This window comes from Glossina fuscipes, unplaced genomic scaffold (assembly GCF_014805625.2).
Source record: "Glossina fuscipes isolate IAEA_lab_2018 unplaced genomic scaffold, Yale_Gfus_2 257, whole genome shotgun sequence".
Taxonomy (NCBI): domain Eukaryota; kingdom Metazoa; phylum Arthropoda; class Insecta; order Diptera; family Glossinidae; genus Glossina; species Glossina fuscipes.
Window position 1 is genome coordinate 862,143 of NW_023998600.1, and position 25,402 is coordinate 887,544.

The 25,402-nt window shown below is 34.2% G+C and overlaps 5 protein-coding genes across 7 annotated transcripts in view; 3 read left to right on the forward strand and 2 right to left on the reverse strand.

Moving 5' to 3' along the window:
• LOC119642796 (tubulin glycylase 3C) overlaps positions 1 to 1,081 on the forward strand; it is a 3,874-nt gene extending 2,793 nt beyond the window's left edge. For all 3 annotated transcript variants that reach the window (XM_038042070.1, XM_038042069.1, XM_038042072.1), the window contains exon 5: positions 115 to 1,081. In XM_038042070.1, coding sequence (XP_037897998.1) covers positions 115 to 173 — 59 coding nt within the window. In that variant the 3' untranslated portion in view covers positions 174 to 1,081. The remainder of the gene's footprint in view (positions 1 to 114) is intronic.
• A 10-nt stretch (positions 1,082 to 1,091) lies between these two features.
• Positions 1,092 to 2,650, reverse strand: LOC119642737 (serine/threonine-protein kinase Aurora-2). Its single transcript, XM_038042005.1, has 3 exons — positions 2,263 to 2,650; positions 1,972 to 2,209; positions 1,092 to 1,915 (listed from the first exon to the last, which is right to left on the reverse strand). The coding sequence occupies exons 1-3, from the start codon at positions 2,374 to 2,376 to the stop codon at positions 1,104 to 1,106; spliced, it is 1,164 nt and encodes a 387-aa protein (XP_037897933.1). The 5' UTR covers positions 2,377 to 2,650; the 3' UTR covers positions 1,092 to 1,103.
• A 536-nt stretch (positions 2,651 to 3,186) lies between these two features.
• LOC119642795 (arginine/serine-rich protein PNISR) lies at positions 3,187 to 12,765 on the forward strand. The gene is made up of 10 exons (XM_038042068.1): positions 3,187 to 3,441; positions 3,542 to 3,960; positions 4,022 to 4,283; positions 4,346 to 4,478; positions 4,642 to 4,806; positions 4,886 to 4,988; positions 5,199 to 5,255; positions 7,625 to 7,746; positions 7,818 to 8,088; positions 11,749 to 12,765. Exons 1-10 carry the CDS (start codon positions 3,395 to 3,397, stop codon positions 12,471 to 12,473), a joined length of 2,304 nt encoding a protein of 767 aa, XP_037897996.1. The 5' UTR covers positions 3,187 to 3,394; the 3' UTR covers positions 12,474 to 12,765.
• On the reverse strand, positions 12,763 to 14,356 carry LOC119642797 (zinc finger protein 484). The gene is made up of 2 exons (XM_038042073.1): positions 14,150 to 14,356; positions 12,763 to 14,090 (listed from the first exon to the last, which is right to left on the reverse strand). The coding sequence occupies exons 1-2, from the start codon at positions 14,279 to 14,281 to the stop codon at positions 12,852 to 12,854; spliced, it is 1,371 nt and encodes a 456-aa protein (XP_037898001.1). The 5' UTR covers positions 14,282 to 14,356; the 3' UTR covers positions 12,763 to 12,851.
• A 2,105-nt stretch (positions 14,357 to 16,461) lies between these two features.
• Positions 16,462 to 21,524, forward strand: LOC119642793 (mucin-5AC). Its single transcript, XM_038042067.1, has 5 exons — positions 16,462 to 16,751; positions 16,810 to 16,980; positions 17,040 to 17,242; positions 17,308 to 17,507; positions 18,060 to 21,524. Exons 1-5 carry the CDS (start codon positions 16,645 to 16,647, stop codon positions 21,450 to 21,452), a joined length of 4,074 nt encoding a protein of 1,357 aa, XP_037897995.1. The 5' UTR covers positions 16,462 to 16,644; the 3' UTR covers positions 21,453 to 21,524.
• The last annotated feature ends 3,878 nt before the right edge of the window (positions 21,525 to 25,402 follow it).

Genomic DNA, 25,402 nt, shown 5'->3' on the forward strand with positions numbered 1-25,402 from the left:
AAAATCATTAAAAATCTGTGAAGCATTCAAACGCACTAAAGCTACCACTGTTCTACTAGGCGATGTGAATAGAAAACCTAGTGTGCTTCTATTTATAAATGCTTTTTTTTACAGATGATTACTCGAATCCAGGTGCGCGCAATAAACACGATGGTCAAGCTATACGTAATTAGTTTGTTTTTATTGATAGCACATAAGTTTCGAATATCGAATATAAGAATATTTAGAAGCTGCATTTTGATATTGTCATCACGCGTTACTCTAAACTTATTTATTAATATATTGAATTTTAGCCCAACCCCTCATTCAGTAAAGCCTAGCATAGAAGAAGGGTGAGGATGCACTATATATTTAAAACTTCACTTATTCTATATGCATTTTAAATGAGGGCGAAATTCGAAGTTGATTTGGTTTCTTCAACCGAGTTTGTCAGAACTTGCGTAGATGCGAAATTTCAAATGGATAGCTGAAACCTACCACATACTTAGTATTGAAGTATGAAATAAGTGAACTTTGCTCGCCAGCGGTAAACCCGCTGCGCAACTTTCGGTATGAATTAATCACAGTTTACCATGGCTGTGTCAAAATTCAGTATTGTATGAGGTGTTGGGCATCTAGAGTTCGTCTAAAAGCGAATATACTACTTACTTGCATTCTTTAGAGATTAGCTTTGTCTCATCTTACTTTACTGTTACTGTGATAATTTTAGAACAGAAAAGTCATTCATTCACATTTCCCCACCAACCATTCATCATTCAAATTTTAAATTTTTTTTAATAATTGAAAAAAAAAGAAAAGAACATTTACTGCATTTTTGGTTTATCAATGATTTTTTGCGATTTATTGATTTTATAAAAACATTCGAAAAATAAATGCAAAAATTTAATAGAGTGCATACCCAACGCAAATAACACATTTTTACTAATAAAATAATAATCTAGAAAATATGAACTGATAGCACTACCCTTTCCATGCATAGATATATTTTATAAGTCTCAAAGGGAAGTCTAACCTAAATTAAGTTGGGCGCAAATAATTAACACAAATTAAAACAGTTCGAAAGAAGTATACAATAAAAAAATAAAAAAACAAACGGTCGTAATTTATTGAGTATGAGCTATTATCCATGGATGCATCATGACTTTATCTAGTGGCAAACGCTGTTCAGGGTTTACAACTAACAATTTCGATATGAAATGGGCCGCTGCTTTAGATACGTGATCAGCTAACTTATAGTCAAGTTTTATTATTCTTTTGTAAGTGTCATCGTACTCAGAGGCTAAAAATGGAGCCTTACCAATTAGTAGTTCATAGCACAATACACCCAAGCTCCAAAGGTCGACATTTTTCGTATGCGGTTTGCCTTGAACCATCTCTGGCGGCAAATAATCCAAAGTACCACACAAAGTGGTGCGCAGTGAGTTCGGTTCATGTACAGACCAACCAAAATCAGCTATTTTCAGATCACCTTTATGACCCAATAGTAGGTTTTCCGGTTTAATGTCCCTATGGATAACATCGCGTCCATGCAAATATTGCAAAGCCGAAGCCAACGATCTGATATATATAGCTGATTGATACTCTTCGAATCGCTTCAATGGTTGCTCTTGGAGCGCTTTAAATAAAGTACCATTGGGCGCATACTCCAAAATCAAGTAGATCCTAGCCTCATCATGAAAATAGCCATACAAACGTAAAATATTGGGATGACGCAGATGGGACTGTATCTCTATTTCGCGACGTACTTGATGTTCTACTTTACACTCGTTTATTTGTTGCTTGAAGAGAACTTTAAGCGCTACAACAAATTTGGACTCTTTTTCACGCGCCAAATAAACATTACCAAATTTACCACGTCCTAATGGACGTCCGATATCAAAGTTACTAAGAGTCCACAATTTTTTATCCTTTTTTTCTAGTAATTTTAAGCATTTTATTAATTATTCTTTAAAACCATTAAGTGTATCTTACCTATTTTAATTGCAGCTTTCTTGGCGTCACCATCGGTGTTCAAAGTCTTTTCCGTTGCGCTATTTGATATTTCTTTAAATTGTGTTTTCGTATTAGCGGGTTCCTTATGTTCTTTCTTATTCTGAACAGAATCACGTATTTTAGTTGATTTTAAAGGCACATTAGTTTTAGCAGTCGTTGATAAAGCTGTAACTTTTTTTACCAAGTTCCCAATATCCGCTTTACCTTCCACCAAAGGCTAATTTTATTTTTCATTAAACATATTAATAACATGCTTATATCAATACATACATTTTTAGCCGGCAGTCGCACTGAAGCTGCCGCTTCCTCGCCGACATTGGCATTCGTAGTTCCTTTCTGATCCCTTTGGTTTTCTTTATCTCTAATGCTAGGTTTTTTGAACATAATTCTCCCTTCTTTTTCTTTGTTCTTTAAATTATGCTTTCTTAAATCCTTAATGAAGAATACTTAGAAAAGAACCGTTCTCAAAACAATTTTTTTTTGAAAAATTTTGACCAGACATTTGTAGATGATGCCAGCTTGTTGTAATTAATATTTCAAGCAGTGCTATCAATTATTTTTTTCTAAAAAAACACCGTACGTCTTAACAACAATGTTGCGTTATTCCGTTTTTCGAGTTGATAGTTCCCATGTGGCTAATACAATCAGAAGACATATTGTTTTATAAGGAAAAGCAAGGAAAACAATGTGAACATACGACTTGAAAAATAAAAGTAAAGAAATTACCATAAATGTAAATAACAGATATATGGAAAACAACGATAACTAAATTAAGGTAAATTTTTGATTGATTAACGAAAGGACGAATGAAGAAACCCGTCCCAAAAGTAAGAGCGTGGAGGTGGACTTACCTATCGCTCTAACACAAAGCAAGCGAATTGCTTAAATATTTAGATATGACAAATATATTTAAAATTAGATTTAAATCGACCTAGTATAAATTAATATTTTAATCCCGATAACATCAAAAAAAAAGATTTAAATTGCTATAATACAAATATATGTTAAATAAATAGTCTCAAAATTTAAAATAAATTAACTTTATTTTTTGTTGTTGTGAAGAACCTTGTTATTCTAAAACAATTTATATTGATTTTGAGAATCTGTATTGCAAAATATCATGTATAGACTTTGGTATCAGGGATTACCGCGAAAGCGAAAAAAAAATGTTATTTCTTTAGGGAGCATTAAATAATAAATAGTATTTATCAATAAATTCTCGTTTTTAAACAAGATTACTCCTTGTACGTTTCTTTCTTCTTGCTTTGCGTTTTAGCTTAATTAACATTCAATCCATTCATTCATAACTTCAATTATTATGACTTTTCGACGACTTTCTAAATTACGATTAAAAAAAACGGTGTTGGACAATACACGCTTCTTTTGAAGAGAATAAATAATAATGCCATATAGAGGAAAATTGATTAATTGCAGACTGAGAAAACAGATGTAAAGTAGCAAGGCGATTAGTTCTTGAAGAAAATTAGAATACCATAATAGATTTCATAATATTATATTAATACAATATTATAATGTTCCCAAACAATAGCCCGAATGGCGGTGTAAACAATATGAGTCAGTTTGCAGCCTTTCAATTTGCCACACAAATGGCTGCAAGTGATGGTGGATCCACAAGCCAAGCTATCGACTGGGCGCAACTCGCTCAACAATGGATACAGATGCGCGATAGCAACATAAATCAATCGTCGGAAGACACAACAACAATCGCTAATAAACACTCAGGAAATGCGGTCGTCGCAGCGGGATATGAAGAAAAAGGTGAAGCCGATATGGATATGGAAGATGATGAACAAAATGATGCAAAATCTTCAGTAGCAATTTGTGATTTTGTCAGAGCTTCATCGAGCCAATCCCACTCTGAAACATCTACTTCACCACAGAATCTGATACAAAATCCAAATTTGGGTCAACCATGGTACATGCAACAGTGCTCGTTGTCGAATTTGGGTAAAGTGACTGTCACGCAGTCGAATCATGCAAACTAAACTACCAGCCAACATTTTTTTAGGACCTAGCGGATCGCAAATCGGTGTAGGGACGACAGCACAGCCTCCTTGGAATATATGGCAAACAACGACGCCAGCAACACCAACTATATCAAACCCCGTCTTATCCGTAAAAGCGACAAAGACTTCTACGTCCCATATTCCTTCGCTTTTAGAGATAACCGTGCCAAGTCACAGTGAAATTAAAGCTATGCCGGATACGCCAAATGAATCTGAATCTTCTTTAGATGCAGCGAAACGCAAAATTTTACCAGCTTGGTTAAGGTAGATAACGAAAGTCCTAACAATAAATAATTCCAATATAAAATTTCCATTATTTAATGTAGAGAAGGCCTGGAAAAAATGGAAAGAGAAAAACAAAAACAACTTGAAAGACAACAAAAGCACAAAGAGTTAAGTTTAGATAATAAGGAACTGAATAAAGATATAACGGTAAATCCCTTAAAAACTAAAATATCGGTAAGTATTTTTAATGAATTCCAAAACCAAGACATAATCGCTTAAACATATATATGCAAGAACGTGTATGAGAAAGTTTTATTATGAACCTTAGAACACATATAGGTTTATGATTCTATTAACTCTGTGTTGTATTTATCGATAATTTGATAAAATCATTTAGGACGTTGTCGAGGAAGGCGACGAAGAAAGTTCAGGTAACGAGGCTTTCCCCGTTCCTCTCGATCTTGTAGATAATCAAGGAAGCACCCGTTTTGCGGATAAAGCAATACCTGCATTAGCAACAAGGGAAGAGGGTAAAAGCTTTGAACAAAAACTAGAAGAATTGGTACGCAAACCAATGACAATGCTCTTAACTTACTTGTAAGCCTTTGTATATTCATTTTGAAATACCATCCTAAAAATAGATGATAGTTGTACGGCGTACGCTTACCGAACTGCTTTTGGAAGTTACCAATAACGAAATATCGCAAGTGGCTAACGACACACTTAAAGCATACAAATCAAAAGGTACTAGTTTTCTAAATACATTAACAATTATGAATTCTGGTTTTCAGCTCACATTAAATGATCGCGTAAGTTTATAAAAAGCAAAGCATTAGGATATTTATGAAGAGAGTTATTTTCCAAACACATTAAGAATCTTATAAAATATTTGTTATCATAACTATTTGTGATAATGTGTAAAAATTATGTACATTTTCACATACTTAACTTAAGCGTCATCAGCTCAGGTGATCGGCAAAAGTGCTTTAGCTTCTATAACCGGAAAATTGGGTAAGTTTTTTTGAATTAAAATTGCTCGTTAATTTTATGTAAACCTATATACACAGTGATGAGTTAAAAATATTTGCCACACTTAGGATCTTTAATTGAAATTAATGAATTTTTGCAAACAAATTGTTTCTTCATATATTCCGTATTAAAGAATATCAAGAATTTAAGAAGAAAGTAGGAATCATAAATGGGACTCAGACTACTTTATGCTTTATGAGAGAGAGAGAGAGAGAGAGAGAGAGTGCTAAAAGATATAAAAGGAAATAACTTGAAATATTTTGAATTTGTGTTTTTAATTTTCTTGTTATTATTGTAGCGAGTCGTGTTTTCGATAGCAAAAGATGGTGTCACGGCCGATTCCTTTATGCATGAATTTTGGAAAAGTACTTGAAAAATAAATCATCTTCCCTTAGAGCTGCTGTGCCATCTCCTAATGACCTCAAAAAATTGTTTTCTTTTAATTGTTTATTTGTTTTTTTTCGAAATTGGTATAAAGAAGAAAACTTTTTCCCTTTATTTTCCTTTGCTAAGGGAATTTTCAAAGGTTCCTTCGCTCTATTGGATCTGTAATCTGCAAAAGTCTAGGGTACGTGGGTGTGTGTGTGTGAGTGTGTGCATGTTTGTTTTTCTCTTTTCTCTGTTTGTTAACGCAGATTACTAATAATTTTTGTGAAGATGGTTTAAGATTGGCTCACCTTTTCCTAAAATGATGTATCTCTTCGTAAGAGTATAACTTTCCCGTTACCGTCTGCTACATTTCAAATTTTTGCAATTTTTAAAATGTTTGCAGATTCTGCCATTTTTTCTAAAGCTGGGGTACAAAAGCATCTTTGCGCGTGCGCAAATATGCTGTTAGTCCAGTTCAGCCTGTCGGCCTTGAGACGACAAAATATATGAATATTTCCATAAGAGTTTATTGTTGACGTTCATTAATCAAGTATAAATGTTGACAAAATCCTTCCAAAAAAAGAGTGAAACAATCTGAACTGGAAGAAATAAGGAAATTATATTCGACTCTGGTTGAATCTTTTGTACTCCGTACCAATATTTAAAAAACGAATTAAAAAAAACCCACGAAATTCAATCTCAATGATCTATAACTTGTCCTCACGGCATCTCAATGGTGATGCGAAAAACCGCGAAGCTTCCAAAAACTTTTAATATTTCCGAACAGATAATTCTGATGCGCAAATTCTTAAGACCGGGAAGATGTTTGCTACACATATCCACACAAATATGAAACCGTGCCTAAGTAGATACAAAATTTGATACTGATCAGGAATTATATACACTTTATAGCGTCTCTGAAGCTTACTTCTATGCTTTGCAGCAGTGTTAGCATAAAAAAGTTTCGTGCCCTGAACTGAAAAAATGCACTTCTATACCGCGATGTTCGCTGATGAGTTTACGATTATTCGATGTAAGGCGAACACCATTTTTTTTGCTGTCGCGTCAGTTGACGTAATAGAGATTTATCAAAGTGCTCAAGGATTGATTTCCTGTCCTTTAATACTGACTATTTTTATATAAGTTTTCGATATTATTTAATATGACATTTATGTAGGAACAATTCTGTTAGAAAAATATTACTGAAAATCGTTAGTTACACTTAGTTCCTTGTGTCTATAATTTTTTCCATCACTGTATAGGAGTGCAAAATTTAAATTAGTATATGCATATATGTCACTCAATTTCCATAAAACAAATTTGAAGATGTTGTGTTACATACTTCCGAGGACGAATCTTTCATACTCGCTACCTCAAAACGCCTAAGAGAAACTTGCAGAAATAAATGCTGTAAATATTTAATAGTTTACGGGCGTGTCGGTCAGTCAATTGGTCTCACTTTCTTAGTCTATATGGCCACGCGAAATATACTTGCAAACTAGCAATATTTGCTATCTTTATTTTAGTTGTAGTGGAGTAAACCTGGGGTGTTTTTAGGCGAAGTGCTCTTACATTCATATTTTAGATGGCTGCAGTGCATATGCACGTCAATATATAGCATATAAGCCGCGGTTGTCTGGCTCGAATGAATATAGAAGAAAATATAGATCGGTTTCTAAAATTCCGTTTACTGACGCGTGGCCACGCGCATTGGGTAAGCATGACTAAAGCGGCTTACCCCCAAATATATGGCGTTGGACTTTTGAAGTATTTCTGCGCATGCACTATGTGCGACAATCGTTGATTGGTGAGAAGGGGGGAGGGGCGGGGGGCGGTGCTGTCATTAAAAAAGAACAATATTTTTAAGAAAAATTTAGTTATAATTGGTTTGAAGATGCATTAAAATTCAGATTTAAAGAGATCTTAAAAAATTCCTTTATCTATTTTCCTAAGCTTTTCAATTAGCACCAATTAAATTATAGGTTTAGCAGCTTATGGAGACAGTTCAAGCGATGAAAATTCGGATACCGATGACCAAGAAATTAATGCTCATAAATCAACTGAAAACTCCGAGAGCGACTATAATTCCGAAGAGGAAATTAAAGTAACTTCTCCTCTCGCGTTTTTTTATGAATTAATTATTTTATTCAAAAGTTTTTTTCTTCCATTCATTAGAATGAAATACGCTCTAAAAAACTTCAATTTGCAAAAATCTCCGATGATATAGAGGAACGTGTTGCAATGGCCGCATCCCGGGAAGAAGAGAAAGTCAGATATTATACCGGTTTAGAAGAGCAAAATGCTAGACATAGATCGGAACATACGGAAGATTATGAAGATAATCGTGAACGTAAAGTATCATCGTCTGGTTCCGTTGCAAAAGATGGTAAAAATTATGAGCGAGAATTTGGTGAGACAACTGAATCAAAGTTACATCATTCAAACGGTGCGTCATTTCTTAAGCCAAAACTGTTTTTTCTGTTTCAAGTATTTAAAAAAAAAAAAAAAAAAAAAATGCATTCTAAAAGAAGCGCTATTCAGATGCGCTTTGAATTTGATTACGCTTTAAAACTCTTATTTCGTAATTGTGGCCAAAAGGAAATGTAGAAATATTTCCGTAAAAAATGTTCTGCTCTAACAAACTTGTAGCGCACTCTTTTGTTGTAGTAGATTTTGCATTCCACACCTACTCATTAACATTCATTCTACTATCGAATCCAAGTCTTTTTTTTGGAATGCGTTATTAATGGGAAAAGAAACGTCCCCTTTCAAGATGTAGAGTATAACATAGAAGATGTATATTTGTTCTTGTATGCTTGTAGGTGGCGACATCCAAGACATTATCCTTAAGCTGAAGAATTTCTCTAGTTATTTGCGCCACACTTTTATGGACAGTTCCAAATGAAGAGGAAAAACCGTTAAGATAAACTTTTTTTAATACCCACCTTCTGAGGACATCCCCCCCCCCAAAAAAAACGTGTTAAGGATGTTAAGAATGAACACCATACGATATTTGAAACATTCATTTAAATATTTAAAAATAGATAGTGGATCTTACTACCTTACTTCACCTTCATACCCTACACACTTTCGCTTAACACAGTTATTCGTGCAATGACTTTTCAAAATAAAATGTTTTATGAGGAGTAGTCGAAAAAGTGATCCAATCCGAATCGTTTTCGTTAGCGTTCGTCCTTGTGCCGTATAATGTTGTTGCACCAAATTTCGTCAAAATATCTCAAAAATTGCATCGTTTAAGTTGAATATAAAAAAGAAGACAGACGGACAGACAATGTTGGATCGATTCAGAAAGTGAATCCGATCCGTCCAGTATAAAGTGAGCCTATGTCAAGGCAAAAAAATTGTAATGAAGGAATATTGAGGTGAAGCTTAAAGCTCTAAACACCATTAATACAACTGGGCGAATATGATAAACGCCTTTTCCTCTTTGAAACTTAGACAGGGGGTAATCACTACAAGCACAAGTTAAAAATTGTCAAAGAGATTTTAATCGCAGGACACAAATCAATAAATTGGGTACAGACCTTTTTGGCGTGGTTTTCCTGCGTTGTAAATCCTCTGCGCTAGACGGACGTGAGAGTAAAATAGATTCGCAGCTATCCACAACCTGGGAGAAAGACATCCGTTGATATTAGAAAAAGAATAAACCGCAATTAAGCGGCCGTATGAGCCCACATTAGATTAATGTAAAGAAGTAACTTTCGGTTTTGTAATTCTGGCCCTTGATTGTAATGAGAAATGTCCACAATTTCAAAATAATTAAAATTAGCTGGCGATCCAATCAAAACTGCTTCACTTAATTTTATCGGTAGAAATGCAAAGACAGTCATGGTTGTTTTTGTTTAAAGTTTTGTGTGCGCGTTTACTACCGTTGTTTAACTACAACTGCTTTGCAATACTTTACGCATATTAGGCATAGTTTTTAATGGGAAGATATATTCAATACCTCTTAGATTCATTGATTAGAGATACTTTGTGAAGACTAATTCAAGTAACGGCATTTATACAATTTGTTCAACTTATGATTAGACGATATTACTAGAATATTCTGATATGTTTCGAAAATTGTTAATAAAGAGACGTTCAGTGAAAGAGAGTATGACTCGAATGATAATAATAAGTCTTATAGAAAACGTGAATCAACTTGGTTCAAATTTGATAAAGCGAATATTCTCCTCAACGAATTTATTACTCTTTGTTAGATGCAGTCATATAATGGTAAAAATTAAACCTTGTTGCCCCCAAAAGGACTTACTTTTAATGGGAAAAGTTTTTTTCTATAGGAATGGTATGTCGAAGGTTTTCCATTCAGTTTATATGCTAATAAAAAGTCATTTTGAATTGTGTGAGGCCTTGGGCTAAAACACATCCGCAGAGACAACGTGCAACTTATGAAGTTTGAACAGAAGAATACATGGACAAGCTGCAGACAGACAGGCAGACAGACAAAGCAGAAGCGGTATAATAAAGGGTAGGTCTGCACCTGCATAAACTTACTACATCTTTCCCACAAGCGTTGTACGGTATAATTAGCACTAATTCACGGCAATTTTACGTAACATAGCGTGACTTTACGGTCATTATAATGGTCTCGGCAACCGAATAATGCAACATAGAATCACCGTGTATGTTTTATAATGTGTCCATAGCAATAACATATAAGAAGAAAGAGGATAATACAGTAGCTATTCGCGAGATTGTCGGCGTTCCCTTTCGATTTCACTTGATTATGGCCTTTTCTCAGGATTAATATTCTTAGATATTGAATAGCTACGATGGTGTATTTTTGTGGCAAATTTGGAAATTAATTACAATAGAATTCGTGACCGAATCTTTTATATACCCATCGGAGCCATCACCTAATTCTAAAAAAAGGGAAAAGAACTACATTTTCGTACTCTACCATACTGAATGGGCGCGATAGACTTTTTCTATTTTTAGAATAAAATTGAAAATTTATATATTATGTGTATATTGTACTTGACCAGTAACAAATGCAAAATCATTGAAAACAAGGGTGTTCGCAGTTTTCGTTATATGGTGTAGGCATTGGTTCTGTTCTTTGGAAAGTTTGGATCATTTTCAAATTCAACTACACTGTTTTCCAGGCGGATAGACGAAGAGACGAACAGACCGATATGCATAAGTGCATTTCAAAAAATTTAAACACTTAATGGGATTTTTGAGCCTTACTTCTGCGTGTTATAAAAGTATTGAAAAAAAAAAAAAATTTAAATGATGACACATTATAATAAAAAATACTACAGCATTGCCCATAGAATATACGCCCAAATTTTTGCAGACTTTTTTGCTACGTAGTACTGTAGGCGTTTCCTCCGACTGATTTGGCCCATATTTGGTACCAAAGTGCTTGCGAGAACTTCCTAACTTTCGGCCAAATTTAAAGTAGATAGCTCCGTTTGTGTGGCCAGGAGGATATTTACACAAATGCACAGACGGACATGCTTAAATTATTTTAAAATTTGATGCTGAGCAGGAATATGTGTAGTTTTTGGGCTCTCACAAGTTTCGCCCTGGATATTACAAACGTTTTGAGTAAATGAATATACCACCTCATCCTTCGGTGATGAGTATAAAAATCACATCATATATACCATATATCACTGGATTGGCTTTGCTTATTTGTTGGGAAGCGGTGTTCTTTTGTTTCGTTATCTAAAAAATTGTAAAAAATTACGTTTTAAAAAAATTCAATCCAACAAAAAATTTGCCAGAATATTTCAGAGCTGTTTTCCAATGATTGTCATATGCATTTAAAAAAATGCAAATTTCTGCAGAAATTTTTATGTGAAAAATTAAAAAAAACCAGGATATTTTCTAAATTATGGTTATTCTTTGCATAGAACAAGAATTATCGGCGAAAAACTTTTTAAGGATTGTCGGATTGAATAAGGATAATTTGATCTAAATTTATTTATAAGAATCTTTTTGCTGTAAGTTGACATGCATGTTTATACAAAGGCTCATGTATTGAAAGAGATTTATATAAGAGTCATTTCAACACAGTCTCAGAAAGAAAGATCCATTAATCCATTTCTAACTACCTTTATTTTATCGTTGACAGGTAAACGGCATAGAGAACGAAGTGCCAGAAAGGAACGTACAACTCGCTTTAGCGATAACAAAGATAATAAAGCTGTATCACTAACGGCAGCCACCTGTTCATATATAAGTCAACTACAAACAAATAGTCAACCGAAACTGCCCGCATTATCCGCAAATTCGATGACTGCAGATCCGAATGGTCTAATTCCTAATGCAGCGAGTGTGTCAAATTTATTGAATACGGCCGGCAATATTTTAGAAGAGGCTGCTAAACTAAAATATGAACACAAATCTGCGAGGAAACGGCAACGACGAGAATATGAAAAAGAGAAGCGTGTTTCATCACGCTCTGCTTCTTCGTCTTCAAAGTCGAGCTCTTCCTCTTCAGATTCTTCAAAACATTCAAAATATAGCAACAGTTCAACTATAAAACGCAAATTGCACAAGCATTCAAAAAGCATATCGTCAAAATCAACGACGCATGATAATAAAGAAAGACGGCGTGATGATAGGCGATCGCATTCATCTTCCCACTCGCGTCGAGAGCGAGACTCTAGCGGCCGTCATCGCTATAATGATAGTGTTAGGCGTCGCCGTCGCCACCATTCGAGCGATTCTGACGATGAATATCGTTATTCCTCTCACTCTCACTCCCATTCTCATAGCCATTCTTCTTCGAAGCGTGATCGTTCACGATCCCGTTCGAAATCCTTTTATTCCTCTTCTAGCAAAAATAGGCATTAATTTTCCCACTTTAGCAATCCTCCTTTGTGTTCCTTTTTCATCTCTTTTAAAATTTCGTGTAATTATCAAATTTATAAGAAATGTAAAAGGTATGGTGATAGATTTTTTAGATTTGGCGTTTTTTAAAAAAAAAAATTATTAGGAATTGCTTTAGAGTTTTTTGTTTCGGAATTTTTTTTTTTTTTTAAATTTTAGAAAATCTAACATTTTTCATGAAAACTGCGTACGCTCCTTTCCTCGTTGAGGCATATATATACTACAAATTTTAAAAAGAATAAATTATATCTTTGAAAAAGTAATGTTGGTTGTTCATATTTACTACATGATTATTTTTTAAGGTAAGGTTACACTTGTTCAAATATTTACTCCATATATTTTTCAATAGTTATCAATAGATTCGTCGAGCTCTAAGAATTCTTGCTCGTCATCCTGTTCTTCGTTTTCCTCTTTCATTTGTAATTTTGGTTTGCGTGTTGATACTCGCCAATTAATTAAGGGATCGTCTCGATCGTCTTCTGGTGACTCGTGCCCTTTTTGACGGCGATGTATCCGTAGGGCAGCGCCACATATGAAAGCTTCCGAACAAACGTTGCACTTGTAAGGCTTTTCACCAGTGTGACGTCGCATATGGATTTTAAGGTCATTCGACTGTACGAAGCTACGTGGGCATTTGGTGCATTTATAGGGTCTTTCGCCCGTATGAATACGCATATGACGTGACAGCTTATTAGCTCGTGAAAATGACTTGCCACACGCTGAGCATACGTGAGGTCGTTCACCTGTATGTTGGCGTTCGTGTATAACCAAATCTTGACGTCTAGGAAAACCTTTTGAGCATTCGCTACATTTATATGGATTTTCGCCAGTATGACGCCGAATATGTATGCTGAGACTGGCTAGGGAAAAACTTTCACCACAGTGAGGACATAAGCCTTTCTTATAATTATGTTTTGCTTTAGCCAATTCGCGGTCTTCAGGTGTTATCTCTGCTTTATCGGAATGCACAGTGATTAAGTGGCGTGCATAATTGTCGCGCCGCACGAAAATTCGCGGACAATAGGAGCATAAAATTCCCTTGTCATCATTTTGCGTAGCTTCGGGGATCGAAAGTGATGAATTTGCCATGACTTCTATTGGCAAAAAGGTATGGGCTTGTTTCTTATGGCGTTCCAAAGTTTCAAGTTTAGCAAAGTTGCGATCGCAAAGTTCGCAATTAAAATTGCCGGCCGCTAGACGTTTGCCCAATCGCGATCCAATTGCTGTCTTTTGGCGATTTGGCGACACATCATTTTCACTAGTTGCTAAATCGTTTCGAATTTCTTGCATGTAAAACACTTCTTGCGTTTCTTCTTGATCTAGTTGAAATTCATCATCTAGAATTTCTAAATCTTGCGTTTCTTCCTCTTCGTTATTTTCCACCTCACCATCATCACCAAGAACATAATTGTTGTTTTCTGGCAAATCTGTATCTTCACAATGCACTTGTTCTTGTTGTAAAAGTAAATCGATTTCCACTTCAGCTTTTTCAACGGCACATATCAATTCGTAAGCCCCTAATAGACGTGTAGTACACTGTTCACATAAACGCGATGGCTTAATTTCATCATTCTCATTCACCTTGAATATTAAGTATTCTCAAAATGTACAAAAAATTAGAAGATTAAAATCAGACTTACCTCAACATTTGTCACTTTTAAGAAAATGTGGCTTAATTTTATATAAGAATCATATTCGACTTCGTCTAGGAATGAATTGCTTCCAACGTCTGTTTTTAAGCATACTCTGCACATATCTTTTAAAATTTCCATAGCTAGAACTTGGAACAATCAAATTCTATTCTTTTTATTAGCATAGGATGTTTGAAAAGGTAAACAAGACTCGAACATCAAGATGCCATCAAGATTTCCAATATCATACGGTAATTATGCGCTCTTATTATCAAACTCAGTGCAAATAACAAACCCAAGTACGTCAAATACTGGAACGAAACAACTTTTTGGATCCAATATATATACATGTATATTCTTATATTGTTGTATTTAAGATTTCATATTTTATTCTATCTTAACGGCAAATGTTAACATACTTGACAATTGTACGTGTTTGTCTACTTGTTCTTACAGTTCGTTAATTACTGACCGATTAGTCAATAACTACTTGTGTACAAAGTGTGTCATCTTCGTGTTTATTTCCTTGTCTTTGTTTGCATTGCCTTTCCGGATGACATAATTTTTAATGATCATTGATTTGAATATTGCAACAATAAGTCGAAATTTATTTGTATAATATTTTAGAATAAATCTTGTTTACTTGCAAATAATTATAATTTTTAAACTTCAATAGAGTTTAAAAAGCTCGCTTTTTATCGATTTTTTAATTGAATTTTTGCCGCGGTGGCGTTAATACGTTAACTTTCGCTGTTGTATTCAGCCATTTTTGCCAAGCAGCGAAAGTTAGGCTTTTCTTATGTGATACACACTGAATTGTGGACTCATGGAGAGCCCAACAACAAGTCGGTGCAGCTATAAGACGTCGATGAAGGAATTATAAATATTTTTTCTTAGAATTAACAAACTTTTAAAATTATTTTGGATTAATACGGAGTAAAGCTTTTATCTTTTGCAAGTATCTGCCATAACGTTGGTGATTACAATGATTAAATCGCCACAGAGTATTTGAAACAGTCATACGCAGAGCTGCTTTATCAATAAAATCTTTTGAAAAGTTTTTTTTTATTATTCATTAGCATTTATATACCCTATTAAACGCTATTAAATCACGATGGGCAAGTGCTTTGAGGAATTTCGTTGTGAACTAGAAGGAAAGACACGTAATATGATTTACCAAGACAACATGATTCCCAGAGCAATTTGTTATTTTTTATCAATTTGTTGTTTTTGTTTACGCTGATTTCTTTATTTTTGGTTCTAAAACCATACGTTTTTGTTTACGTTTTACTGTGTAATCATATCGTAGCGCGATTAGCGATTGTGTTTACCACTTGGAAGTTTTTAGCCCGAAAACGAAAATAACGCCTTATTATGTCGCCCTTATAGTCTCTTAAAAAATTTGTAAGGAAATGAATAGTTAAATATAATAGTTAAGTACTGCTACTATGTACGGATTATACACACATATTAAATATATATTACCTACGAATTCATATATTGCCGTCCAAACTGCATTAGAATATACTCAAAACGTCTTAAATTAGGACTTCGCATAAGATGTGTATAGCGATTTATATTGCTCATGAGCTCATTAACGCTGTACATTACCTGGTCTTTTTACCGTTTTTTTTCTGCGCATTATTGTCCTATAGATATGTATACACCTGCAGATCAAAAAAAGCACACGAAGATTTTCATTTATTTTGTTTACAATTTCTTGGAAACAACGCATGGAGGCAAAATACCCCAGCTCTGAACCATCAGTACAGGTTAAGTAATTTTTCAGAATGCGCGGCTTTAACTTTTATTCCCAGACCCAAAAAAGCCTACAGGTCTTAATATAAATATAAATATAATGGAAAATTTTTAAATTTAAAATAAATTGTCATTATTTCATGCTTTTCCATTTCGTTTTAATTCCCACAAAGTCTTATAAAAAGTCGGTAAAGTTGAACTCCCACCCCGAAAATAGTTCGATGATAGCTGTAGTTTATTAGATTTCGTTGTTTGCGGTCCAAGCTAAGAGGTAATCGTATATGAGAAATTTATCTTTTACTTTAATATTCAGCTGTTTCGCAAGAGCAGCTGAATGCGAAAGCTAACTTTCAACTACGTGATTACTTCCCTGTTTTTCGAGGGAGAAAGCTAGATGTCCGGGCTCTTAGGGTTCTTTTTTCACTTTCATCATTGTATGGATTTTTGCTGATTGAATTGAAATAAAGTGTTCATGTTATTAAGTATCTAAAAATTTTGTGTTTTTGTTTGTTAATTTCACATCAATTAAGGTTTTCATATGAGTTCACAGCATTTTTTTTGTTTTAAGTTGTTGTTACGCTTACCTTTAAAACGCACATGCGTTACGCTGAATATTATTTTGTTAATTTCATCACACCTTTTAACGCAGGCAGAGTAATTGAAAACTTGTAAAAAAAAAATAGCATATACATATTAAAAGAAAAAATTTGAAGTGATTTTGTGTTTTCTAATAAATCTTTAATATAATGGACAAGAATTTGTTGCTAGAACGACGTTATAGTTTTAATAGTTTTAATGTATCATCACAGATGCTTCCCGGGGCAGAATCTACTCGTCTTAACTCAAATGCCAAGTCAGTAGAGCATAATAATAGTGGATTTTTTTAAAATTAATTACTGCATCTATTTTAGCTCACAAATGTCTAACAGCTTTCCGTGGGGAATTTGTGATATAAGCCCAAGAAAAAGTAAGGACAAATCTACATTTGCGTACAGTAATTCAACAATGGGAGAATATAAAGCGAGAAATTTGCTTAGAGAATCATCACGTTCGCAGAATAATATTTCAAAAATTGATTCCAGGTAAATGAACATTCGAAGCTATTTTTTTCTTTTTTGTTATTTATCATTGCTTTTTACAGAATTTTTGCAGATGTTCAGAGTAAGGGTTTAGCTTCGCGTATTGTAAAGTACCACGAAAACGAATCGCGCCTAAATCGTAATATGTCAGCCTATAATCTCTATATCAAACCAGGACAATTTCCAGTGGTTAATTTAAATAAATCCCAGCTACCTTTACGAGCTACAAAACAAACAGTTTCAATGACTTACATTGCCCCTCCAGGTAATGAATGTATATCTAGGCAATTGTTTAAAATCGAGTAAACTTAATATTTAAATATGTTATAGATAAACCTGCTTTCCATGGCAATACAATATCAAGCCTTTTGCGATCGAGTTCGGTTGTAGGTTTGCATAAAAGCGACGAAGAAATATCACGCGAGAATCGGCCAATTATCCATCCGCCTCCTACGGAAAACGACATGGCTCCTACACGCAGTGTTCTCGAAGTTTTAAAAGAGATATCGCGCAAACGTATTAATAATGAGGTAAGTATAATATTGAAAAGAAAAATGACTGCGTTATAGAAGGAAGGAGAGCGAACCTCCTTTAAACAACATATGTTCTTCACCATCCCAAGGAGGAAAACCTCTTGGGCTATGTCTGTCTGTATTTCGGTTAGTTGAAAGAACTCGCATATACTGAATAGCTTATTCGAAACTCTCACAAATTTTGTGTCAGCTTTTTTTTTTGTTTAACTTTATCCTGGTAAATCAAATTTTAGTCGATCCAGCCCGTAAGTTAATAAATCAGATATTTAAGCCTCAATTCGTTAATGCTTTTCGGAAATTCTATATTAACTGTGTTGAGCGCTTTTTGTATATTATGTTATGTTGCACTAATGTCTTGCTTATTAGGGCTTCGTTCCATGTAATCAAGGCAGCCATCTGTGTTAAATAACAGAGTAAAAAATCTACAGAAGGTGTTTAGAGTTTACAATAATATCTTTTGTTTTTTAATAATTTCTTAAAATAGTTTCGATCACAAAAACGGAATAAGTCTAAATTTAATGCAATCTTTTTCCGGCTTTTACTTTACAGGATTCTACACTTAATGAAACTAATAAGAAACATTGCGAACGCTCGGGAAACGATACCATAGATATAGCTAGTGGTGGCCAACCATTAAATCAAAATCAAGATTCTATATCTACACAAAGCTACAAAAGGCAACGAGATGGCAGTGTGAATTATTGTCGCACAACAATACCTGGCGGCCCATCGTCGCCTGAACAAGTGAAAAAGCGCTTGTGTAGTTATAATAATGACATTACAAGTTCTCTCAGCTCAAGTATGAAACGCAAGCTCTATGACCCCAAGCAGTATTCTGAAAAACTAAGTCGAACTTCACCGACATTTGCGGACAATTGCGAGATTCAGAAGAGTAAGATACAAAAACAACAAGGTTCTTTTGATGTGGAAATTAATAATCGTATAAAAACAGCAAGTAACGATGCAAAATCGGTCATTCCCATAACGCCGATACCGGCCACTCCTACAACTCAAGATCACGACCTGAACAGTATGGAATTACAACGTAATAATTTAGAACGCTCTCCTTCCTATCGAAACACTGATATAATAAAGGACCGAAAGCAACTTGCAGAAAATATCGAAACTAATAAACCACGCCTAACTTTGTTCAATAAGACGTACGAAAACAGTAATGCCGATAATACGTTGACTAATAATGCAGACTATGACGATTGTGTGGGCATACAATTTGTAAAACCGAAAAAGACATGTTCTATAAGTAATATAAAAAATCCAATCATTGAAAGAACTCAAAAATCGAAATTGGCTCTGATGTTGTGTGGTTTGAAAGGCGAAATTTATCAAGGGCATAATGCCGAAGATCATATAGATTCTGGCAAAACTGATGGAGAGTCAGAAATTAAACGCGTTGAGGAATCAAATGATACAATGGCGAGCTCCTCTGCCAACAAAGATCCTGTAACCTCGGCAGGAGCGGCAGAGTCTTCTTCAACAGCAGTGAATAGTTTAGAGGCGACAGGAACCGAATCTATAGGTGCCACCCCTCATTTAATAATGCCAACGTCAATAGTTACTGCGCCAGTTGCTACGTCAATTGTCACAGCAGCAGTTACTTCTCCAAAAAAACCCACCACTACCACCTCACCGCTAGTTGGAATAAAACTAACACCACAAAGTAGTAACGTTAGTAGCAATACACCGACTGCTGCTATTGCAATAAATGTCTCCGACGATGTAGCAAAACTCCCGACAATACCACGACTTGGAGGTTTTAACTTTAGTTCTGCATTAAATAAGGCAACTGCTAATATTACTACTACTATTTCAACAAAGCCCACGTTTACTTCGCCATTAACTGGTATAAAGTCAACCCCACAAAATTTTAATACTGATAGCATCACGACTACAGCGTTAACTACTCCCGTAGCGATGTTATCAACGACACCAAAGTTGTGTGGTTTTAATATCAATTCAGCGCTTAATGGCGCTATTGACAAAAACGAGGTTATGTCTAATAATCCACCTATTTTTCCAACAACTACTACAACTACAACAATGGCTACTACAAACTTAAATATTGGTTTCGCGCTCAATTCTGTTGACACCTTAAAACCTATTACAACTTTGGCAAAAGATATTTCAACAACAACAGAATCATTAGTTATCAATTCCAATGCTTTTTGTAATAGTAATTCAACACCTACATTTAGTTTCGGCCTTGGTAATCAGATGTCCAATACGTCACAATCCTCGAACATAACGTCCAATTTGTTTATGAATAGTCCTTCAAATCCTTTAACACTAACAAGCACACAAGCTAGCGCCGCTTCACTGACACCGTTTAGTTTTGGTTCTAACAAAACTACGGAGCAAGGAATTAGTCCTTCGGCTGCAACTGTGACTACAAGGGCTTTTAATTTCAATGCGACGCCAAGCAACGCAGTAAGCGCGCCCCTTACCACATCTGTTTTTAGCAGCTCGCAAACAATTGCAACACCAAATAATGATTCCAAGCCAACATTTTTCTTTGGTGCGCCTCCCAGCGAAGTGACCAACGCAAAAGCATTAACACCTACCGTGACATCTTCCGATAGCTTTAGTTTTGGTTCAGCACAAAGCGTTGTCCCTACTGCTAAAACGCAACCCAATGTTGTACAGAAAAGCTTTTCTTTTGGTTCTCCTGCTCCCGTTGTCAATAACGCTGAAACCAAAACTTTCAGTTTTTTCAATACTGGAACTTCAAAAATTAAAACAACGGGTGTTTCTACCGTATGCAGCACACAAACAACAACAACAACAACGGCAACAATAGCAACACCAAAAACATCAACATTATCAAGTTTAACGTTTCAGCCATCAAAACCGTTATTCGGTTCTTCTACATCTCTAAACTCGCAAACGTCAGGAACAAATATTGAAAGCGCACATTCCAGGAACCCTTCTATATTTGCTTCGCCAATGACAAATCAAAAAGCAATAGTTTTTGGTTCATCAAATAATCCATTGGCCATAAAGAAAGACGAAAACCTGACTTTTGATCCCAACGCCGTAATTAAAGCACCATCAATTTTTGGCGCACCATGTAATCTATTTGCACCAAAGAAAGATGAGGTCCCGATTTTCGGTTCAAGTGCTACAAATCAGACACCATCACTTTTCAGTTCACAAAACAATCCAATAGTATCCAAAAAAGATGAAAAAGCGCCCGTAGGTTCCAATGCAGCAAATCAAACAATATCAATATTCGGCTCATCAAATAACCTATTGAAACCTACAATAGACGAAACACCAACATTTGGTTCTATGGCATCAAATCCAACCGCAACTATTTTTGGCGCCTCCAGCAATTTATCGTTACTTAAAAAAGATGAAACACTATCATTTGGCTCTACGGCGGTGAATCAAACATCTTCACCTTTCGGATCAGCAAATAATCAATCAATAATTCCAAGCTTTAGTTCTAGTGCTGATAAAATCGCCAACAGGCCGTTTACTTTTGGCAGTACATCTGCAGGCACTGGAACGTTTGCATTTGGAAACCAATCCAATAGCACATCAGTGCCCGACTCCAAAACAGAAAACAATACGTTTGCATCCTTGTCCGCAAACAGTACAACCTCACAACCAAATACGGTATTTGCCTTTGGTAACGGCCCTTCATCAGGAAACCTTTTCGGAAGTACTACAAAGTCGAATGAAACACCTACACCTTCTGGTAAAGGTTTTACCTTTAAGGCGACGACTACCGAGGCCTTAACGAATATGTTCCCTTCTCCCGTTGCCGCAACTAAAACGGCAACTACAGCTTTTAATACCGGTGCCGCTGCATTTCGAAATACTTCTGCCTCTGATAGTGCCCTAAAGTCGGCAAATAACGTTTTTGCTGCTCCCACAGAACAACGGCCAATACGCCGTGCCACAAGGCGTTTGCAAAAATGATAGTAAATTTTCTTAAAAAACAAAAAAAAACAACAACTAATTTTCGCACTGACGAGTTATTTTCTAAATTTGATAAATGTGTACGAAATTGTTTTATTAAAGCGAACTTTTAAATTTATTTATTATTTATTTGTATCCAGCTTGTATTCATTACATTTTATATTTACTTGATATATAGTTCTCATAAATCCTTAATAAAGCGTTCTTGGGCCCCTTCAATGAAACTTGGTATGTAATATACTTAGAAATGCTACGGTAATGGCTTTAATTAAACGTGAATAGTAAAAGCGTTAAAGCTATGCTGTATGCAGCTTAGGGCTAAACTGCGGTACACTTAATATAAACTAAACGTTCATTTATATTACACCGCATCAACCAATTTTTTCTACAATATAATATGTTATATATAATATTAGTTATATATAATATTAAAGAAATTTTTTCACAATTTACGTGAGGGGGTAAATAAAAACAAGTAAAATCATTGTAATCTACCAAGGCAGTCATTAAATACTTTATACCGTTTCATCAAATGCAATTCTTTCTTTCCTTAAATACTTCGATTTTGGTGTCGTGTAACCGCCTACCTTCATGACGACCTTTACACAGAAAAAGATCTTTTGTGTCCAATTGCTTTTATGGAATAATTTTTCCTAAGTTTTGTCATCTTGGATTTAGCGACCACGTTGATAGTGGTTAACTTTGAGTCGTTCCATGGTAACAAGTTAGAACTAATAAAGTAAAAGAACGAGTTCATTCGGCCGGGTGAACTCGAAACTCAAGATTCGGATTAAGTTAACTTTCATTCATTATTCACATTATGAACTGAATGAATTTTGTCTGCTTATTTTTATTTTATGTAATTATACATCAACATATGAATTTGCCTACAAAGAATGTGCTTTAAAACGAAATTTTTCTTTTTAATTAGCTATTGAAAAAAGTGTTCACGAAAGTGAACCTATTCCTTATATCTTTTATTTCATTACAATTCAATTTGAAAGCGTAAAGGAAGTACAAGAACGCATCACAAGAATTTGAGAAGCACAGCAAGAAGTTACTTACTACCAAATCTTTGGTAGAAGTACGGCTTTATGTTGTCATTAACATCCCAAAGAATCCATTCAGCGTAAAGTTGTTTCTTCCATTTCTTGTATCATCTCTGATATAACCACAAAAATGGTGCTCTATGTAACACTGAACTAAAAATCACTATCGGAAGCATGTGAATTCTCAATTGCAGCGTGCGTATGGAACGTTTCAAAATAAATGCATCTACTAAAATAACGGCACATTGCTGATTAGTTATACAAAATATTACTAATTACTTATTAGTTATCAATTATACAAAAATTAAATAAAACGAAAATTTGAAAATGTAACAAATCTGAATTTATTTATTTATTTATTATGGACATTTAATTAATTTTCTAACAAATTCATATTATATATATTTTTCCTCAACCATCTCTTCATCGCGTAGTTGTTGCATTAAAATTAAATCAAGAAGCACTCCAATGGTATCTTAGAATTTCTAAGAAGCATTCCAACAGTCTTTCACAAACCACTCAGAATGTGTATGAGAATTTGTAAATATCAAACATAGAGCTCTCAGAATTTGTAAAAATCAAACGTAGAGTCTCTAAACATGAACAAAAACCACTCAGTATATGTATGAGAAAAAATACATATGTATTTTGATAGAAGTAAACGAAAGCTGAGATAAATTACTTCCTGAGGAATTTTTATTATTATTTTGTTTATATTTGACTAGGGAGTTTTTTTACTCAAAACAAAAACACTTGTAGGATTATTTTCTGCTTAAATAAATTTTCCGTATCTTATACAAAAAATCAAATAAAAAGAAAATTTGAAAATGTAACAAATCTGATTTATTATTATTATTATTATTATTATTATAAATTTAGCCAGAGAATAAATTCTAAGACTAAAGTCTTAAAGCACTAGCATCTAGGGCTATCGGTTTTTATTAAAAATTCTACCGCACTTGAGGTTTGAACCCACGACTATTGAGTTACTAGTCGAGACCCTTGCCTACTCGGCCACTCAGGCGGATAACAAATCTGAATTTATTTATTTATTAATATAAATACAGTTCGAAATTAAACGAAAGAGCGTGTCATGAAAAATTAGTTAGTTCACGTTGGTTGCTTACGGCTTGCGACAAAATAGTATAGCCTGCGACAAAAAAATATAGCTTGCGACAAAATAGTATAGCTTGCGACAAAATAGTGTAGCTTTTTTTTATTTATTACAAGCAACTCTGCTTTGCCTTTTAAAAGGAAATTTAGCGAGGGCTTTGTTTGATTTGATAATAAAAATTATGGCGTCTAATTTTAGGCTAACTTGTAAAATTAAATAAAGTAAGAAATTTTATAATCGCGATTTTTATCTACTGGGCTTGCATGTATTGTGCCGCTTTGAGAATAAGCGTATATTCGTTCTCATTTGTTTTGCATGTATTGTGCCGTTTTGAGAATAAACGTATATTCGTTCTCAATCATTCAACAGGTCGATGCGAGATTAATGTGTATATTCATTCGTACTCAATAATTTCCGTATACAAATTCTATATAATTGAGAAAATACAAATTCCACACAAAAGAGTTTTTGATTCGAACAATTACTTGAGTACACACGGAAACGCACATTCATAACTAATTAAATACTAAAAAAAAACATTTAAGTTTTTATATATTTATTTATATATTATTATTATTATATTTGTTTATATGTAAACATAAATTAAGTTTTTTTGTTTTTTTATTATTTTTTTTTTTTTAGAAAAACTGTATATAAAATAAGCGAAATAAAGTGAAACACTATGAAGACTCTTAAGACTTTTTTCTCTAATATCATTAATCAGTGAATTTCAGATGAAAGGATAACTCTGATGAGTGTTTTTATAATGCATACGGCCTAAATGAAAATGAGAATAAAGCCAAGTTTTCTGCCGATCAACGTCAATATTAGCCTTAATCGAACCATCTTGTAAGGATTAAGCTATATTAAAGCAGATATCTTAACGATGTTGCAAATATGAAAATGAAATGAAAATAATATAATTGTTTTCTTTCATATTAGTTTTTTATGTTAAATTTATTAATCTCTTGTATCCAACAAATTGTCATAAATCTTTTCTATACCGGAAATCTGGTGAAGCTTGGCAAGAAACTTTTCATAGCCCGCGGGCCCCCCTCTGAAGGCAACTCCACATATTTCTAAATATAACAAATGAATAAACAATAAGCAAAAAAATATGGACAATTGAATGTACCACGGGCGTATAGATGTGTTCCATATTTTCGATGATATAGTTTTTTGTTTCAATCGATTTCCGCAAGGAAAGCAACTCTTCCTTATGCTATACATACGGGCCTTCGACTTTGTTCTCTTTTCATAATTGTCCCTTTAAATTGCGCTATCATGTGAGCGAAGACTTTTGAAAAGAAATACTGATTAAGGAAATTTCTTTATTATTTGGAACACTAGTCTGTTTTTTTTTTTGTTTTTTTCTTATACAGTAGAAAAATCTCTCCGTTAAACCTATGAACAAGAAGCAAAAACAGTTATAGTATTTGGGTCGCCATGGGCGCCAGTGAACAGCTCCTGAACGATGCTCAGGCGATGATTCTTTCCATAAAAATTAGAAATTTCGAAATAAACTTCGCTGCTATACGTTTCATCCGCAAAACATCCGAAAAAATTGCTTGAATAAAAATCAACGATGGGCATGAAAAATTGAATAAACATCAATAAAAAACATGAAAAATTGAATAAAAATCAATGCGAGGCATGAAAAATTAAATAAAAATCAATGCGAGGCATGAAAAATTGAATAAAAATCAATGAAAAACATGAAAAAATGAATAAAAATCAATGCAGGGCATGAAAGATTGAATAAACATTAATAAAAAACATGAAAAATT

Excerpts from the sequence above, each read along its gene's own strand:
- LOC119642737 (XM_038042005.1), bottom strand. The coding sequence starts at position 2,376 with ATGTTCAAAAAACCTAGCATTAGAGATAAAGAAAACCAAAGGGATCAG. Across the intron at positions 2,210-2,262 it reads TGCGACTGCCGGCTAAAAAT|CCTTTGGTGGAAGGTAAAGC; the intron begins GTATGTATTGAT and ends AAATAAAATTAG. Across the intron at positions 1,916-1,971 it reads GAAAGCTGCAATTAAAATAG|AAAAAAAGGATAAAAAATTG; the intron begins GTAAGATACACT and ends TAAAATTACTAG.
- LOC119642795 (XM_038042068.1), top strand. The coding sequence starts at position 3,395 with ATGCCATATAGAGGAAAATTGATTAATTGCAGACTGAGAAAACAGAT. Across the intron at positions 4,989-5,198 it reads TAAAGCATACAAATCAAAAG|CGTCATCAGCTCAGGTGATC; the intron begins GTACTAGTTTTC and ends ACTTAACTTAAG. Across the intron at positions 8,089-11,748 it reads AAAGTTACATCATTCAAACG|GTAAACGGCATAGAGAACGA; the intron begins GTGCGTCATTTC and ends TATCGTTGACAG.
- LOC119642797 (XM_038042073.1), bottom strand. The coding sequence starts at position 14,281 with ATGGAAATTTTAAAAGATATGTGCAGAGTATGCTTAAAAACAGACGTT. Across the intron at positions 14,091-14,149 it reads TAAAAGTGACAAATGTTGAG|GTGAATGAGAATGATGAAAT; the intron begins GTAAGTCTGATT and ends TTAATATTCAAG.
- LOC119642793 (XM_038042067.1), top strand. The coding sequence starts at position 16,645 with ATGGACAAGAATTTGTTGCTAGAACGACGTTATAGTTTTAATAGTTTT. Across the intron at positions 16,752-16,809 it reads CGTCTTAACTCAAATGCCAA|CTCACAAATGTCTAACAGCT; the intron begins GTCAGTAGAGCA and ends CATCTATTTTAG. Across the intron at positions 17,243-17,307 it reads GACTTACATTGCCCCTCCAG|ATAAACCTGCTTTCCATGGC; the intron begins GTAATGAATGTA and ends AATATGTTATAG.